Source organism: Parastagonospora nodorum (assembly GCF_000146915.1).
Source record: "Parastagonospora nodorum SN15 chromosome Unknown scaffold_4, whole genome shotgun sequence".
Taxonomy (NCBI): domain Eukaryota; kingdom Fungi; phylum Ascomycota; class Dothideomycetes; order Pleosporales; family Phaeosphaeriaceae; genus Parastagonospora; species Parastagonospora nodorum.
The window spans coordinates 1,088,851-1,107,110 of NW_001884552.1; the positions used below are offsets into that span (position 1 = coordinate 1,088,851).

At 52.8% G+C, this 18,260-nt stretch overlaps 7 protein-coding genes across 7 annotated transcripts; 2 read left to right on the forward strand and 5 right to left on the reverse strand.

The window, feature by feature from the left end:
• Window positions 1-1,501: 1,501 nt before the first annotated feature.
• Window positions 1,502-2,574, reverse strand: SNOG_03087 (hypothetical protein; the record flags this gene model as incomplete). Its single annotated transcript, XM_001793622.1, has 5 exons — window positions 1,502-1,775; window positions 1,822-1,936; window positions 2,166-2,229; window positions 2,296-2,368; window positions 2,525-2,574. The coding sequence occupies 5 exons, from the start codon at window positions 2,572-2,574 to the stop codon at window positions 1,502-1,504; spliced, it is 576 nt and encodes a 191-aa protein (XP_001793674.1).
• A 517-nt stretch (window positions 2,575-3,091) lies between these two features.
• Window positions 3,092-8,210, forward strand: SNOG_03089 (hypothetical protein; the record flags this gene model as incomplete). Its single annotated transcript, XM_001793623.1, has 5 exons — window positions 3,092-3,577; window positions 3,676-5,312; window positions 5,364-6,113; window positions 6,180-6,503; window positions 6,557-8,210. The coding sequence occupies 5 exons, from the start codon at window positions 3,092-3,094 to the stop codon at window positions 8,208-8,210; spliced, it is 4,851 nt and encodes a 1,616-aa protein (XP_001793675.1).
• Window positions 8,211-8,661: 451 nt separating this feature from the next.
• On the forward strand, window positions 8,662-9,372 carry SNOG_03090 (hypothetical protein; the record flags this gene model as incomplete). Its single annotated transcript, XM_001793624.1, has 2 exons — window positions 8,662-9,013; window positions 9,272-9,372. 2 exons carry the CDS (start codon window positions 8,662-8,664, stop codon window positions 9,370-9,372), a joined length of 453 nt encoding a protein of 150 aa, XP_001793676.1.
• A 319-nt stretch (window positions 9,373-9,691) lies between these two features.
• SNOG_03091 (hypothetical protein) lies at window positions 9,692-10,471 on the reverse strand (the record flags this gene model as incomplete). The annotated part of the gene is made up of 1 exon (XM_001793625.1): window positions 9,692-10,471. One exon carries the CDS (start codon window positions 10,469-10,471, stop codon window positions 9,692-9,694), a length of 780 nt encoding a protein of 259 aa, XP_001793677.1.
• A 1,542-nt stretch (window positions 10,472-12,013) lies between these two features.
• Window positions 12,014-13,092, reverse strand: SNOG_03092 (hypothetical protein; the record flags this gene model as incomplete). Its single annotated transcript, XM_001793626.1, has 4 exons — window positions 12,014-12,336; window positions 12,383-12,813; window positions 12,856-12,872; window positions 12,928-13,092. The coding sequence occupies 4 exons, from the start codon at window positions 13,090-13,092 to the stop codon at window positions 12,014-12,016; spliced, it is 936 nt and encodes a 311-aa protein (XP_001793678.1).
• A 1,244-nt stretch (window positions 13,093-14,336) lies between these two features.
• On the reverse strand, window positions 14,337-14,840 carry SNOG_03093 (hypothetical protein; the record flags this gene model as incomplete). The annotated part of the gene is made up of 1 exon (XM_001793627.1): window positions 14,337-14,840. One exon carries the CDS (start codon window positions 14,838-14,840, stop codon window positions 14,337-14,339), a length of 504 nt encoding a protein of 167 aa, XP_001793679.1.
• A 541-nt stretch (window positions 14,841-15,381) lies between these two features.
• Window positions 15,382-18,099, reverse strand: SNOG_03095 (hypothetical protein; the record flags this gene model as incomplete). Its single annotated transcript, XM_001793628.1, has 5 exons — window positions 15,382-15,452; window positions 15,502-15,710; window positions 15,759-16,026; window positions 16,082-16,771; window positions 17,208-18,099. The coding sequence occupies 5 exons, from the start codon at window positions 18,097-18,099 to the stop codon at window positions 15,382-15,384; spliced, it is 2,130 nt and encodes a 709-aa protein (XP_001793680.1).
• Window positions 18,100-18,260: the final 161 nt, after the last annotated feature.

Below are 18,260 nucleotides of genomic sequence, written 5' to 3' on the forward strand. Positions count from 1 at the left end.
CGCTTGCTTGCTTGTCATTCGCCGAATTTCTAGATTTGCGAAGGTTCGACCGAACTGCTGATGTTGCTGAGAGGGCGCAGTCGCGACAGTGCGTGTCCGATGGCTGTGGAATGTTCTCCCTTGCTTCAGTCAATCCTTGCGAACTCCGGTCTGATCGTAGCAAGACCTCATCTGACTTCAGGTGACCGAATTATACTTCATAAGCACGTTGACTGCTTGAGCAACCTTGAGTATTCAGTTCGATGGTGCATCAACTGCTTCAAGACATGACGTGGTAGAAACTCGTAACGCAGCCTTCGTACCGAGATGCGGCGGTGGTCTACCCTGTTCGGAGGATTCATGTTCGGGGAGTTGTTGGAGCGACAGAATCTTGAAATCTACCAAATTAGGAGTACTTTCATATCCCATTTCGTGCATCTTGCACGTGCCCATACTCTCACCCCGTCTCAATCGTAAAATGCTTCACCAGCCTCACCTCAGCCACATGTTCGTCACGCCTCTTCATCTTTCGGCTCACGTTCCCATTCCATCCAGAACAGGGGTACTCCATGCTGTGACCCAAACTTCTACAGCGAATCAGCTTCGGTACAGCTCTGATTCCCTGGATGGCGCTAATGCAGGATGAGTTGTTCAATTGTTGTCTGCGCTCTGGTTTGGGGTCCCCACTGCGCTGTCAAATAATATTAGAAAGTTTCTCGTCGCAAATTCAGTTTCGGTGTCCTTTTGCTTGCCCTTTCTCTTCGTTCTCTCGTGCTGTCGTCCTGCTGCTGTGCGTTGTGAGTTGTTTTTACGCCGTGGGAGGACGCGGACCACGGCTTGTGCGACTGCGTCTGGAGCATCGCGGCTTCCGCATGCGGAGAAAGAGTGGCCCAGGACTTTGCGACTGCGATTGCTCCTGCGAGCCCACTGCGACGGCTACCGGCACGACCTGAACCTTCAATGTTCTCGTGGCTTCATCACATGTTTGTTTTCGAGGCACGCATCACGAGATACGAAAGTCACGAGCACTGCAGCGCATCGTCGCGGCGAAAAAAGGATACCATTATACCGAGTACACAAAGTCGAATCGCTCTGTTGAGTCGCTATCACAACATCGCTCGAACAATGAAACACAAAGACGCTACAGGATGAAACAAATATACTGGGGACAACATCTGATGCCGTTACGCAATCCTACCGCGCATGCTGCTGGTCCTCTCATCGAGCCGATATGGATGATCGTATGAATATGGTAGAAACGAGGAACGTGCTTGAGCTGAGGAACCGAGAATGGCCATCGCTAGCCTGCAGAGCGATCTGCCGTCTTTTCTTCCGTCACGTCGTAAGAATCATTAAGTATGTCGTAGAATGCTGACTACCGTCATTTGTGAGAACGTAGGCACATCAGGGTCGTGAAAGTCGCGAAAAGCCACGCAACACCAGTACCGAGTCGAAAGCGTTGCAAGCGGCACGTGAACCCAACCCCTTCGGTCACGTTACCGCCTAATCGAACAACAACAATCTATTTGCTCGCGCGAGCAATGAGCCACTGGAGTACAGCGTCGAGGTTTGTCTCCTCTTTGGCGCTGATGCCATAGCAGCTCACTTCGCGGTGCGACACGGCCTTGAGGTTCAGCGCCTCAATAAGCTCATCAACCGAGAGCTTGTTAGGCAGGTCAGACTTGTTGCCTAGGACAAGCAAAGGAATGCCTTCCAGCGCTGGCTTCTCTAGGAGAAGATTGAGCTCTTCGCGCGCAACCGGTAGGGCCTCCTTATCGGCAGAGTCGACAATAAACCTAGGACGATAAGCGTAGTCATCGAGCACATGCCAGCAGGTCTTACACAATTGCGTTCACGCCGCGGCAGTACCGCTCCCACATGGAACGAAACCTAGGCTGGCCTCCGAGATCCCAACTGTTGCCGCTGGTCAGCAGGTACACTTGGATGCGTAGATTGCCTGCACCCCGCAAGGCTGGCCCGAAATGGCTTGGCGCTGCAAGAGTAGGACATGCGTGACCGGGGCCGATATCAAGTACTCACCACTTCAAAGTAACATGGCCTTTCTGGACGCGCTTCATGTTGAAGCCCACAGTAGGGATGGAGCTGTATCCTGGTCAGCGCATGGGCCACATGTGATGGAGCTCATGGTAGCGCGAAGCTGCAGAATCGGGACAGAGATGGAACACTGTTGCCGCCAGCTTGCGCAGCCAGGAGCTTGACGTTGACATACTCGACAGTAAACTCCCCTCCCTAGATGCTTGTGGTCAGCTCAAACTCGCGCAGGCGCAGTCATGTCCGCATCAGGAAGCGACTCACCGCCAGAACTCTCAACAGCGACGTCTTGCCAGCATTCTGCAGCCCGATCATGGTGATGTCCATCTCGGTCGCCCTGCGCAGTAGAGACAGTCAGCGGCTATCTCAGGTCATGGTCGCACACGTGTTTGCTTTTCCTGAGGGCCAACTTTGATGAGGTGGAAGTATCCAAAGGCGCATCAGGCATCCAGCCCGCGCACAAGGAAGATGAGATGAGAGAAGGCGGGCATACCAGAAAAGGCGCAGCAGCCAGTCATAGATGCGTCGGAAGAGGTTCGCCATGGTCGCTGGCCGGGTAGTGCTAATGACTCGGGGTGGTTGTCGTCGGCCTGCGCTGGACTGTCGATGGGTGGTGCTGAAGTCTGCGAACCTTGATCCTGGAAGCGGGGTCTGACTTCGGGTAGTAGCAGGGCGATCGCGGCGTGAAATCAGATAGCGACAATAGCAGTGAATTGACAACGCTCCAAATGCATGCAGAAGACAGCCCAGCAATGAGTGAGAGAGCGAGAAGCGGGAGCCGTGCCGCCCCAGGGAAAAGCTAGGAACTTGCGCGGTCGATGGGTGTGCTGCATCAAGCCGCCCGCGCAGGTGACGTCCAGTACCGGCCAATGGTGAGCGGCGCTACGCCGGCGGGCCCGCAGAAAATGTTCAAGAAGTTCGCGACAAATTTATGTGAATTGCACAAGACACCGCCGTGACCGCCCACGCACCCTCAGATGAGCGCGCATGTCCCGTGAGAGCTGCGCCCTAATCTCCTTCACCTCACACTTTGCAGTCAGAAGCTGCACGCCTCGCAGCAATGGCGGTCGCCAAGACGAAGAAGGCGCAACAGAAGCCATGGACGACTGCTTTTGACACCAAGAGGCGACACGACCTCTTTTCTAACCCGCCCAAGGACAGCACGGCTTACCCCACGCTTGCCGCAGCTGTAGACCCCCACATCAACTCCTTCAACAGCATATTCGCTGCAGGCGGACAGCTTGAAGAAGCACTCAAGGACATCGGTACCAAGGTCTTCCTTGATGGCAACCCGTATGCGCGGCCCGAAGAGGTCGGCCAGAGGAACAGGCTCTCTGTGCGCATACAGGACGTCTTCCTCGACAAGTCCGTCCTGCCGCCTTCGAACAAGGTTGCGCTTAAGAACCGCAACATCTTGCCTGCCGAATGCAGAGAGCGACATGCCACCTACCGCGGCAAGTTGCGCGCACGCCTTGAGTGGAAGGTCAACAATGGCGACTGGCGAGAGGAGGTGTGCGATCTTGGCGCCGTTCCCATCATGCTGAGAGTGAGATCTCCCCACTGTCTCGGGATGCGCGAGGCATGTGCTAACAGTCCTCGTGATAGTCAAACCGGTGTCACCTTGAGAATATGAGCCCGGACCAGCTCGTCAAGGCGAAGGAGGAGAGCGAAGAGCTTGGTGGCTATTTCATCGTGAACGGCATCGAAAAAATCATACGAATGCTGCAGGTGAACAGGCGCAACTTCCCCATGGCTATCAAGCGAGGCGCCTTTACAAACCGCGGCCCCGGCTACACGCAATACGGTATCCTTCTCCGCTCTATGCGCCCCGATCAGACGTCACAGACAAACGCTCTGCATTATCTGAGTGACGGCAACGTCAACCTGCGGTTCTCGTGGAGGAAGGCGGAATACCTTGTGCCCGTCATGATGGTCCTGAAATCTCTAGTGGAAACAAACGACCGGGAGATCTTCGAGGGTCTGGTTGGCGCAGCTGGCTCAGAAGGGCTTGCAGAAAAACAGTTTGTGACCGATAGAGTGGAATTGCTGCTCCGGACGTACAAGGTGTATGGGTTACACTCGAAAGCAAAGACGCGGGCATACCTAGGACAGAAGTTCAAGGTCGTACTACAGATCCCAGAGGACACCAGCGACGAAGAAGCCGGTACTGAATTTCTGCGAAGAATTGTCCTGCCGCATTTGGGCGCATACCACATTACACCCGCTCAGGATGCTGACAAATTCCGCATGCTCTTGTTCATGATTCGGAAACTATACTCCTTAGTGGAGGGCGAATGCTGCGTGGACAACCCTGATGCAGTGCAAAATCAAGAAATTCTGTTGGGTGGCCAGCTGTACGGCATGATCATGAAAGAGAGACTAGACGACTGGCTCCAATCGATGCGTCCAGTTCTGCAAGACTGGGGACGTCGCACAGAGTGGAGGCCGTTCACATCACAAGAGTTCCAGAAAGACTTCATCTCGAAAATCTTGCGAAGATCCCAGACAGACATCGGACGAGCCATGGAGTACTTTCTGTCTACCGGCAACCTGATCAGTCCCACGGGTCTTGATCTGCAGCAGACTGCTGGTTTCGTCGTCGTGGCAGAGAAGATCAATTTCTACCGTTTCATCAGTCATTTCAGGATGGTACACAGAGGCGCCTTCTTTGCGGAGCTCAAAACGACTACAGTCCGAAAACTGTTGCCGGAAAGCTGGGGCTTCATGTGCCCTGTTCACACCCCCGACGGAGCGCCATGTGGGTTGCTCAACCACTTTTCTCACAAATGCAAATTGGCGACACAGAACGTTGATGTTTCAGCGATCCCCAAGCTGGTCGCACAACTGGGCGTATCTAGCAAGTCATCCGCCTCAATCGAGGCGAGTGTGGTCGTACAGCTGGATGGTCGCGTCTTGGGCTTCTGCTCGCCAAAGCAAGCCAAAGTCATTGCGGACACGCTCCGATACTGGAAGGTCGAAGGCTCGCATAACGTGCCGCTGGAGATGGAAATCGGTTATGTTCCAAACTCAAACGGTGGCCAATATCCTGGTGTTTACATGATGTCGCAAGTCGCACGCATGTACCGGCCTGTCAAGTATCTCCCGCTCGATAAACTCGACTATGTGGGGCCCTTCGAGCAACCATACATGTCGATTGCGTGTACAGACGCCGAGATTGTGTCAGGCGACTCAACGCATGTCGAGTACGACCCCACCAACATCTTCTCGATCGTCGCGAACATGACACCATTCTCCGATTTCAACCAGTCTCCACGTAACATGTAGGGCAATCCTTCCGTCTAGTCATCTAGCATATGCTAACAAGCAGTCAGGTACCAATGTCTGTCCGCTGACCATGAAGTGCTCACCAGCACTGGCTGGAAAGCTCTTCCAGCGATCAAGGATGCGGATCAGGTAATGACACTGGATCTTCAAACAGGCACTCAGCAATGGAACTCTGTCCAGGCTACTACCCGCTTCGCTCGCGAGGGATCTCTCTACAGACTCAAGAGTGACGATATGGATGCTGTCTGTAACGAGAGTCATCGCTGGTATCTCAATACGAAGGACCAGCCTACTACCTATACAGCATTTACCACACAGCAGATGTTGGACAACCAACTAGTTGCACTCAGAAATTCTTCTGGTAAAGCAACAGATCAGTGGAATCATGAGTCCGGCACAACTACCCATACCAATCACAACATCCCTACTGTCGGACACAATGGAAATGTCATGTTCTCGTGGCCGGATTGTCCCTGGCTTCCCAGAGAATTTGTCGCGGACGAAGCGTGCAATCTGGACTGGTGTCGATTCATTGGGCTTGTAATGGGTGATGGTAGTATCGACCACGTTACCGATGCTCAAGGTCAAGAGCATTATTCCATCCAGATCCATCAGCGTGCCGGAAATCCTGCTTCTAATGCCAACACCGAGGACGTTCTGGAGCGCCTGGCTGCGAAGCTCCCTAACTTCGTGGTACACCCATCATGCGTGTCTGGCGCCGAGGAGAAGCACACCTGGACCATTAATCACCGCGATATGTACCATTTCTTCCTTCCTATGATGCGCGGACCGCAATCGTATGATCCTTTGGACAATGCAATGTGCCGTACCTATCAAGCACCTGATTATCAAGCATTGTCAAGGTCAGACAATGAGCCTATTATACCTGTCCCTGCAGACTGGAAGACCGGCAACTGGTGGCATCTTCGACGCTGGATTAATTACCCTTGGCTCTTTTCACTGGCCCAAAGTCAGGCTCGAGCCATGATCAAGGGTATGGCGGCTGCCAATGGCGACTGGAGCCTCTCATTGAAAGCGCGATTGGACACTGGCGACAGTGGTGTCGTGCGGGTATTCAGTAACTCGATCCCGCTGATGCACGACATGTCTGTGCTGGGCCTTTTGGCTGATACTAGAGTCAACATCGGTGTCGACCACAAAAAGGGGCAATGCAGTTACAAGTACCGGTAACAATGCCAGCGCTACTGGCGTGGTGCATATCCTTCTCCTTCGCTAATAGCGATCTCGCCGTGGCCGCTCCCAAGCCGGAGGCATACGACAATCCTCGCCATGATGGGTTTGTCTATTGTTTGACAGTGCCCAATGGCAATTTCTTAGCTCGACGAACTGTTGAATATAGCGATAACGACAAGATTCAGGAGGTTATCGATGCAGCGCAGAAGCCTTTCTTCACAGGAAACTGTCAGATGGGTAAGCAATCCATGGGTACACCTGGAACAGCCATGCGCTACCGAACCGACAACAAGACCTACCGATTGCAGACTGGCCAGACACCTGTTGTGCGACCACCCCTCCACAACGAATATGGCTTCGACAATTTCCCGAACGGGACCAATGCCGTTGTGGCGGTCATCTCATACACCGGATACGACATGGACGACGCCATGATATTGAATAAATCCGCACATGAGCGCGGTTTTGGTCACGGAACAATCTACAAAACGAAGATTTGCGATCTTGAGGAGGGCGCTCGGCGAAACCGGTCCGGCAGGACAATCAGCAAGCTTTTCGGCTTCGCGCCAGATAGTCTTGTCCCGGCTAGCAGGAAGGAGACACTTGATGAGGATGGCTTGCCCCGTATCGGCACATTGCTTCGCAATGGTGATGCTATTGCCGCTTGGCATACCGTCTCCTACGATGCTGCATCCGATGACTACGTCAACCGTGACGCCAACACAAACTACTTCAAATACAAAGAAGACGAACTCGCCTTTGTCGAAGAAGTCCGCATCATCGGCTCTGAAGATGGAACTCAGCCTTGCCAAAAGCTCTCGATCAAACTTCGTGTTCCCCGTTCGCCCGTCATCGGTGACAAGTTCTCTTCTCGCCATGGCCAAAAAGGTGTCTGCTCACAAAAGTGGCCGTCAATTGATATGCCCTTTTCTGAATCTGGTATTCAGCCCGACGTCATCATCAATCCTCACGCTTTCCCATCTCGAATGACGATTGGTATGTTTGTCGAGTCGCTCGCCGGAAAAGCCGGTGCGCTCCACGGTATCGCGCAGGACTCCACGCCATTTAGATTCGACGAGCAAAACACCGCTGTCGACTTCTTTGGCCACCAGCTTATGAAAGCAGGATACAACTACTATGGCAACGAGCCCATGTATTCTGGTATCACGGGCCAGGAACTCGCTGCCGATATCTATATTGGTGTTGTGTACTATCAACGTCTGAGGCACATGGTCAACGATAAATACCAAGTGCGTACTACTGGTCCTATCAACTCGACTACTGGACAGCCCATCAAAGGAAGGAAGAAGGGTGGAGGTATTCGTGTTGGTGAGATGGAAAGAGATGCGCTCATTGCTCACGGTACGGCTTTCCTACTCCAGGACCGTCTGATGAATTGCTCGGATTACACAAAAGCGCCTATCTGCCGCGAGTGCGGATCCTTCTTATCAACAGCCCCAACGGTCAGCGAGTATGGACGCAAGAAGGACCGAGGCGCTCAGCTCACGATTCGATGCCGCCGATGCGCAAAGCCTGCCGATGGAATCACAAATAAGGCGGATGTCTGGATGGACGGACAGGGTATGCGTTTCCAAGGTGGCGAGAACATTGGTGTTGTGGCTGTTCCCGGTGTTTTGAAGTATCTGGATGTTGAATTGGCGAGTATGGGCGTGAAGTTAAAGTTCAAGGTGGAGCCGTAAATCGGCAGCATCACACGGCGTTTGGGTTCATGTCTATATGGCGAACAAAAGTTTATGGAGTAGCTACGCATCAGGCATTGGACGGCGTAACGGGGGTTCTTAGAACAAATGATGAAGAATTTCAATCCATTGCCCGTGTTCCTTCCACTGACGAGATATGCACCGCTCACAAGACATGCACAACGTAATCGTACTAAAGCTTATTCAATTAAAAAAAGCCCAGTATCTTTCCCCAGTAACACTCTACAAGGAGAGACGAAAGAAGTTTCCCTCCTCGTGTCATGTGTCGATCCCGTTTCCAACTCAAGCGAGTCCCACCGCCTCGTGCAACATGCGGAGTGCATATCGCACCATCCCCAAACAAGCCTAGCACAACGTGACATACCATCCGTACCCTTTACGTGCTCCCCATAGCTCGCCCGCACCCCTCACTGTCCCTTCCCAAAGTAAAATGCCCCTCGAAATCGCATGCTTCACCCCATCCTCCGCCATCTCTGCCGCCCAAGCCGGAGCAGACCGCATCGAGCTGTGCGCCAACTACGCCGGCGGCGGCGTGACCCCAGACATACACTCTCTGCTCGCAATTCGCAAAGAAGTGGGAAGAGATGTGCTGATTAACGTGATGATCCGCCCGCGTGCCGGGGATTTCGTGTATTCGACAAAGGAGATGGAGGCTATGAGGCATGACATTGCGCTGTTCACGCCGCTGGCTAGCGGGTTTGTGTTTGGCATTTTGGATGCGAATGGACGCGTGGATGTAGCAAGGAATAGCGAGTTGGTTGATATTGCGGCGCCGCTGCCCTGTACGTTTCATCGGGCGGTTGACGAGGTGGGGGATTTGGAGGGGGCGGTGGAGATGGTGGTTGGGTGTGGGTTTAAAAGTGTGTTGACAAGTGGGGGGTGTAGGAGTGCGGGGGAGGGGGTAGGTAGGCTGAAGGGGTTACAGGAGAGGTTCGGGAAGAGGATTGAGTTGATTGTTGGGGGCGGGATTAGGTGTAGAAATGTGGTGGAGGTGAAGAAAGGGATTGGGGCAGAGTGGATGCATTCTGCTGCTATTACAGGGACGGGAGAAGAGGTGGACCCAGAGGAAGTCAAGAGGATTAAAGATGCTCTGGCAAAAGGGGTGAATCACTGCGATGGTGATCAAGAGATGGCTGATTGAGTGATGACCACGTGGCTCGACATTGACGCCACAGCAAAATGATCAGACCGCCTGGGCAACGGCACTCTTCTTCCGAGAAAGAGGAAAAATCATAGCGTGAAAGATTGGGGTGTTGCCATGTTCAAGACATGATAATTATTCATTAAGCCAGTCGCATCTATGCGAGACCGCCACAATATGGACGAGTGCAGCAACCAGAGGGTATCATCCACAACCGATCAAACCCGAGTCATATCAACAAGGCGTCACATGAACGGTCGCATGCCAGCAGGCTCGTCCTGAACTTCGAGCCGGAGAAGAATCAACAAAACATGCCTATCTACAAAGCGTAGAGCGCGTATGCAACCGCACCGAGCACCCCCATGCCATCTGCACCAACCCGGCCTGCCGCTCCCGTACTCGACGCCTGCGCAGCTGTGCTCGTCATAACCGTAGTCTGTGGCGCCAACGTCATCGCTCCTGTGATCGTGCTGGGAGCCACACTCTCGCTGACCACCTGACCACTTACGGTCTTCACAAGCACAGTTCCGGGCAGCGTAGTCGGCGCCGAATACGTCGTCCCCGGAATCGTCGTCGTAAACACAATAATGCTACCAAGTTGGCCCGCCGGCACCGCCGAACCAATTCCCGTGCCAGTGAACTGCGGAGGAATCGAGAGCGTCGCTGTATTCGGTTTCGCCGACGGGTTCGCAGAATACACATTATTGTCCGCCAGCAGATTCACCGCCTTGCCCCCGGAGTTAAACTCGCCCGTCTTCAGCGACCCGTACGACCCATCCGGGAAAGCGTAGTTTGTGGTGAATTTGTCGTAGCACATGGCGACGTTGATGTTCTGGACGTTGACGCAGTCGAGGCTGGCGCGGCAGCAAAAGCCCGAGTCGGCGCGCGCATCAAGGGTCCGTTTCTGGAACTTGATGTCCTTGACGGAGGTTAAGACGTCGAGGTAGAGCGAGCTCAGGTCGGATGGCGGCGAGGTGCCGGTTGCGCCTTGGGGTTTGCATGGTTCGCAAGGGTCATCGTTGACGGCTTTGAGTGGTGATTCGAGGGGCGATGCGTATGCGATTGTCGCGAGGGCGAGGGCGAGGTATTTGAGTGACATGGTGTAGTATGCGACTATTTGGATGGAGCGAGTGTAGAATCACAATGTAGGTACTGTCAAATCCCTGAAAATGTGCGTCTCTTCAATCAAGGCCCAATAAACGAGTGGATGGAACCAGTTAGCAACACACCAGAGGTTCAGAAAGCGAGTGGGAGTTTGGCCGAGCGCAGGACGTGGGAGGTCCGATAACATATAGTAGCAAACCCCCATGTCCAACAAAGCACGAGTCAACATGGTCATTCGCCCTACAAGGTGCGCCGCCGCGAAAAACCGTTGCTTGTCTGCTTTAGCCCCAAGTGCAATGGTGACAGGAACCGTTCCGCTCTTCGCGAGAGGCACAATATCCGAAAGACTGGGTCCCACGGCAACCGTCAGGCGATCAATGCAAGCCAGTCGAGGGAAATTTCCGGCCACACACACCACTGCGAATCCTTAATCATGGATGTTAAGTCTCATGGGTACGGGCATGTCATTTGTTCCGTGATTTTTTCCTCTTCTTTGCCGCTTGACCTTCCGATCACACGCCCAGGATGCGCACGAGACCTTGGAAACTTTGCTATATGTACAGCACAACCTTGAAAGTTTGCGATCCGTCTTCAACATGATGTGGAGCTAAACGGCCCTTTCAAGATCGTATTTATGATTCGCTATACTCTGGCATTCGGCAAGCTGGTTTCTAGCTCGGTCGCTGCCGCGCTCTACGCTAATGACGCATAAAGTAGGGATCCGCGCCGTTGGAGAGCGTTAGCGCCAGGGGGCTTATGCGACCATCGTGATGGATGGGAAAACGCGAAAGCGCGGATGTGGACTGAGGCCCGTAGTTGTGAGCTGTCGTCCCGTTCTTGCGCCACGACTCCAAGCTTGAATGCTAGAACAGCGACTGCCAACAATTCTGCCACATCGTCTCTGAAGCCGTCTCTCATTGGCATAACAAATAGGCGCCTTGCCCTTGTCAGAAATGCCGCATGCTTTCCCTTGCCATGCGGCACTACACAAACTGGGCACTGCAGGTCTATCGATAGCACGTCTTGTCGCGGCGTGTAACTTATCGATTAAACTCTTGGAAGTGAAAAGTTCAAAATCTTGGAGGGCCAGAATGCATGAGAGCCAACGGAACTTGGTGATGCAGTCGCGCCGGGCATGAAATTCGCGATGCTTATTTGGCCAGGTACCACAAGAAAGCGGACCATGCCGGATACGAAGCAATATTGGACATTGCGGGCCCTCGGCACGCGAGAAATTCCTGCAAACAGCGGAGGCATCGATTGTGCGCTATTACATTGTTTCCACAGGACAAATTCGATTCGACACGCAATTTAGAGCAAGCTTCGCTCGGTCCGGAAGGTCTGCGTTGGCGCTGTTGGCCGTGTGCCAAATTTAGAAGCAAAGATCGACGCGTGGGTTCATGGTCTAGGGTGTCTGCGAGCGCAACGTTGTGGTTGCAATGTTTACCACGATGCTTGTTGATCATCTGAAGATGCTGATTTGGGTGTAAATGGCTATGCCGGGGTATCATACACCAAACGCCTATCCCCGAACGAGCTATTCCTCGCTCACGCTCCTACTGCTCTCCCTCAGCACAAAAGCCTCCGGGTCCACTGGCAAGCTCTTCAAGTTGACTCTGTGACTCTCTGCCCAAGCTCTGACTTTCGCTTTGTTGATGACTGCTTCCGCGCCGCTTTTCTTCCTGTGCTCCAGCACGTCCATGGCTTGTAACGTGGCTATTATGTCATCAGGGACGATGTACGTCTTTTCCCGTAGATCGAGCACTGTGATAGTCTTCTTGGATGGGCAAGAGAGGATGGCGCGAGCGAGCGTCGCGGACCAGTAGTGCTCGTAGGCGAGGTGGCCAAGATCAGATAGAGCTGCAAACATTAGCATAGCAACGGCACCGGGAAAGAGAATGCCTACGCTTCTCAGGCCCACCTAGGCGTCCCTCTCGCCTGCTCATCTCATAACTCGCTCCCATGAGTATCTGCGCTAAGCCTTGTTTCTGCCACGGCGGAAATACCAAGATGCATGCCAGATTGTTGCTGTCCCAGCTCATCTTTTCTTTGCTAAAGAAGCCCACTACCTGGCCTTCTTGGCCTACTCCGTCCTCACCCAAGCCAGTGTTTGGTATACTTGGTGTTGGGTTATGTGCGACGAGCATGTAATACAGGAAAGTCGTCACGTCGTAGAAGACGGACTTGGTGTCAAGGAATAGCTTCGCGAACAGACACAGGTTTTGCGTGTACATCTTGTTCTTCTCGCCGTCGATCTCGTAGAGCGAGTAGTTGTCTTTGGTGTACACGTTGACCCCGGGTGGAGGTGTATTACGGTGTGGACATGCTTTCTGCGCCCTGTTAACTGATGCGCTCTGCAGAGTACGGGATGAATCATACCAAATGTCCCAAGAAAGCTAGAAACTCCTTGCTATACTTGAAGCACCACTGACACACGTAGAGACGCTCTACCTTCCTGCCCACGACCTGCTCGGGGTAGAAAGACGGGTACCATGGCTTTATGAGGAGTGATCCGAAGACGACCTCGAGCACATTTGGCGTCACAGATGGCTTTTGCGGCGTCTTCAATGCGGGCGACGCGGTTGTGCCATTCAGAGAGCCCGCATCGGGGGCCATTGATTCGAAGACGACGCGACGAACCGTTGTTCACATGCTGGTGGGGTTGACAAGTGACGTGCTGAGATTTGGGTCGGTCCGGCAAACGCGACGCGAACGCACGTGCTCGGACATGCAAGTATCGAATAATCTGAACCAAATTGCATGTCACGCTGCACTTCATTTCCAAAGTAAACATATTTGTAGGAACCAATTCTGTCAACCAGATGTTTTGAAGGTATTCCGACTTCATCTCTCATGTTGTGGCAGAAACTTCCGATCATCTCCACATGTATCAGTCAAAATCCAACGTGCTCCCAAGCTACAGAAGACTGATCTCCGAAGACATCCTGACATCATCCCACGATCATCCATGGATCCAACAGTTTATCGAGTCTGTGCTGTTCATCGCTGCATCAACCACCGCTGGGACGAACCTGCTTATAGTGCTTCCCGGGCGTAGTTGGGGAAGCTGGTGGACTCTGCAGCGCGGTCTCTTCAATCGCTGCACATTGGTACTCATGAAGAGCCTTCAACACAGCCTTGTTGCCCGAGTAAGCCTGCCAGGCCGCTTCGTCATCCATGATGGTCGATAGTCGAGCATGGATCTGCACGATGATCGCTTTGCGCAGGCCGCAATCGATCTCAGGACAGGACTCGTCGTAGATGCAAGCTGCCACATCTACAATGGTGACGACATCATGGATGAATGGCATCCGATCGATGATAGCGTGGGCTATTTTGTTCTTGATTGATTCGAGATTGTACTTTAGAAAGGTTAGTTCAAGTCATCTAAGGACCATATGTAACATGCCTTGTCGGATGCAATGAAAACATCAAGGAGATTGCTTATAATTGCTTCCTTTTCGATCTCGCGTTGCAAGGCGAAGCTCGTGAATATGGACCCAGTCGTGGAATTATACACGCCATATAGCTCTTGGAGCATGACCGAAACCGTACCATCAGACTCCGGCAGCGAAATCGATTTCTGTTCCGTCTCCTTTGAAACGTTAGCTTTGTACTTTGGTCACCTGAGGGAGGCGCTTACTGAGAACGATCCATCGCAAACAGCATTGAAGTATTGGGATCGTGAACATAGTCTGGTTGTCGTTAGCATGGACATTCGGTTGAGTAGCAATGAGACTCACAACACGCGATGGACAGGAAAAGACCTGCCTCCTGCGATGACAGTGAAGTCGAAACACTTGCCAGACTTGTACACCCTACAAGTATCAGTAAACTTCTCAATGCAACAGGACTCTAACTTACTTCGCCCAGTCAAACGTATCAGCATCGCCAGCTCTCATCGACGCCTGGCACCTCTTAGACATATTACACATCTTCTCGATGCTATAGTCCAACCGATTGAGCGCACTCAGCGACGGCGCCTCAAACACCTCAAACTCCATATTCCTAACCTTGGTCGCCAGCCGTCCCAAACTCTGCATGAAGTTGCTCGCATGATCTGCAGTAGAGAACTCCAGATCGATCTGCGTGTGCTGCATCAGGACGCAGACCTTCCTGCAGCTCAGACCGGGTCGGGAGCATGCTGCACGACACCGCGAGACTTCGAAGTACACGGGCTCATCATCGGGGAGCTGCGCCATCGTACCGACTCCAGCTGCGATGTGGAAGAAGAGGCCGAAATCTGCGTTGGCGCGGTCGAGGAGTAGGTAGGCGTTGCTGGGAGACGTGAAGTCATGGTCGACTACGAAGGACCGGATGGGCCAGGTGATGGGCTCGTGCTCTAGGAGAGCGTTGGGTGCCATATTTGCGTGCGGTATCGATTGGTGGATCAGAAGAGAAGGAGCAAGTTTAAGGGAGAGGTCGGGCGAGGCAGCAGGCTAGGAAGGAGCGACTAGCTTCACTCATTTACCTCTCACTATTCACTTCACGCATGGCAGCCATCATGAGAGTGAGTCGATTCTAGCTCATCTAAGATGTCTTGTGTAGCGGGTTGGTGAGGTACATTCAGACTTTTGGTGAGAAGTGAAAGAGGAACATTTTCCACGTGAAGATGAAGCGTGAATGTACCACGCCATCTGAGACGTTTTCAATACATGCAGGTACTTGCGACTGAATATTTCCATTACATTTATGCTGACGAGGATCGCACGATCGTGTGTTGCTTACGCATTCCTGAATAGTCCAGCCTGGACCCACCTCCCCCCCCCAAGATGAAGATACATATTCATTTTCACATATGTAACTTTGAGCCCCGATAATGCCAGTCCCACACTATGATACACTATGTTACGTACGACGGATATCGTGAATCTCCTCAATCAAGTGTGGATGAAGTATCGCCCTCTACCAGGTGGTCGGGACCTTGGGATAGTCCTTCTTGGAGATCTTGAGGTCGTCGAAGATGGAGTCGTCGCCTACAGTCTAATTAGTATATTTCAATAGCAGAAATTGAGTACGACTTACCATGCAGGTGTTCAACACGAAGTTCATCCTCGTGCTCAAGCTTCTCAAGCTCCTCTTGCGGCGTCTCCTTGTCGTGCTTCTTATCCTTTGTGGTGGGCTCGACGCCACTATCAAGTTGCTCTCCGATAAGCAGAATCTGACAGTATTCGTGGTCGATATACTTGGGTTTGACCTCGGACCATGCTAGACCGCGAAACTCTTCGATGATTCTGATCATTGTCAGTCTTAGACAACTGTCGAACACTAAATTCACTCACTCTTTGGAGAAGTCGGGCTTCTGTGCCAATTGAGCAGATGCTGGACCACTGCGCTCTGGGTTTTTGACGCTGATGATGAAGCTTCCCTGATCCTTGATTCCCAGATCCTCTTGGACTTCACCGAGATCAGATGGAATAGTAGTGGAGTAGACCAGATGGGTAGTTCTATCTTCGGTCCGAGTTATGGCGTACACGCCTTCGGCGACAGGAGTGACTGGATCCACCTGTCGTGTGCCTTGCGTCTTAGTCTCGTACTCACTGCCTTTGACTGTAAAGAAGTCAGTATTGCGCCACGACGACCCGTTTCATGTGTGATCACTTACAGAAGTTGTCCTTCAGGTCTTGGATCGTGGTGTTGGCCTTCTCCACAAACGCCATGAACCGATCGGTGTGCGACTTGGGAAATGTTTTCTTGGGTAAGGCGAACAGACGGTTGTTCTTGAGGTCTGGAATGGCACCCTCGCCCAGCTTGGCTCCGGTTGGAAGCGGCCTCAGCACGAAGAAAGTCCGCTGTAGGTCACCCACGCTCTCCGCATCGTCGATGCCGACGCGGTTACGGGTGAAGAAGTAGATGAGACCTTTCTCTAGGATGTTGGAGGGTACTTCCTTCTCGCGCTGCGAGGACTGTTCAACGGCACCCTCTCCGTTGGCCGCGTCTGGTTTGGCCGCATCATCGTTGGCCTCTGCCTTCACGTCATCCTTCGTTGTTTCTACCTTTGCAGTGCCATCAGACACATCTTTCTCGTCACTCGTGTTTTCTTCGTCTTCCTGGGCCTTGGGAGCGTCGTCTTTCGTCTCTGCTTCACTCTCCTTCGCGTCACCACCGTTGGTGGCATCCTTCATCTCACTATCTTCGTTCGTGATACCTGTTTCCTCAAGCGTGGCTTGCTTTTTGGAGGCTTTGCGACCCCGATTTGGCGACGGCTCAGCCTCAGGCTTTCTCTTCGATCCAGCAACTGCATCATCATTCTTCGCTGGGCTCGATCCAGCGTTGCGCGGCGAAGAGCGTGTTCCTGCCATTTTTTGGTATCGCGATGTGAGTAGTGGACAGTTAAAAGAAGTCAAATGTAGATGATGAGGGAGGATTGATATGAGATGGGATGGAAGAAGATGCGGGCGAGAGCACTTGTTTGTTCAATGCGCCAGCGCGAAGTCGTGTAACGCGCCGTCCATGATGTCACTTCAACGCCTAGTCACGTGAACGCGTATCATGACGATTGCAACGCGTGCGAGGACGCTATTACGTCGCACGGCCTCGGGCATGGTAGTGCGGTCACAACTGTATTTGGTATAACGTTGAAATGGTAAGTTTGCTTGCCCATCGAGCAAGCCACAACTACAGAGTCGTGCTGTTCAGCCTCCCATCAGCAAACGATTTCCAATTGAGCCAAAGCGATTGCCCAATTCAAGCTTCTTCGTTTCCTTTACGGTCCATAAAGACGCGTATACCGTCCGCTATGCCTTCTGGACTTGGCCTCTCTGCGCAGACGTCTGGCTGAAAGCCAAACTCGTGTTGAAGATAGTCGCGAGTCGTTGGGCCAATTGTCGCAATGTTGAGGCCGTTTCGAGCAGAAGACTTCGCACGCCCTGTCTGTTTGTCGAGGAGGTCTAAACTTTCCAGCATCGCCTTGCATCCGGTTGGGGAGAACACTACGACCCACTGCCGTTCGCAGCCAGCGTCCGCGTTCTTGCGCCACAGCGTGGAGAATTCTTCTTTGAAGGACTGCATCTCACCCGTCTCGTATATAACCAGTTCATCCACTCTGCATCTTCTCTCATCACCGAGCTCTTCTGCCTGCAGCGTCTTGGGAATGATGTCCCGCCTCTTATCACCGACGAGAAATAACAGCGACGGCTTTCCAGCACCAGGGTACAGATTATTGTAGTGCTCGAGCATATATGTCGCCAGAGCTTCTCCATTGCCAGTCTCGTCGCCGAGGATTGGGCATTTCAAATCTAACGACCTCAATCCACGCGCAGTTGCCGGTCCCACGACATACAATGGGAGACTGTCCGGGAGGAGATCGTCGACATGATTTCCAGCTTTTCGAAGCTCCTCGACAATGTCAGCGAAGGCTTCCACAGCGCGCTGGGAAGTGAAAATTAGGGCCCCATATGTCGCAAGGCCACCTTTCGCTTTCGGTACGAAGCCGCGACCAGTAACATGCTTCCGCACTTCGTCCAGTGCATCTCGCCTGAAGCGATGTTCCAGGACGGGAACGAAGACAGGTGTGTACCGATGGTCGTCTAGGTTCCTAAAGAGCTCCTCGTATGTGTCTCTTGGCGCCGACTTTGTCTTGAGGAGCAAGATGGGAATCTTGCCCCGTGATTGTTCTGCCATCATGTCGAGTCAGGGTAAGGACGAGGACCCGACGCAGGTGAAAGACATGGTAGCTATGGCGCTAGCGCGAGCTCGGGTAAAGTTGCGATTCCGCGGTAGGAGCCTCGAATTTCCCCAAGCGACAGAACCCTCGATTTCGAAATAGTTGTCCTCCGCAGCCA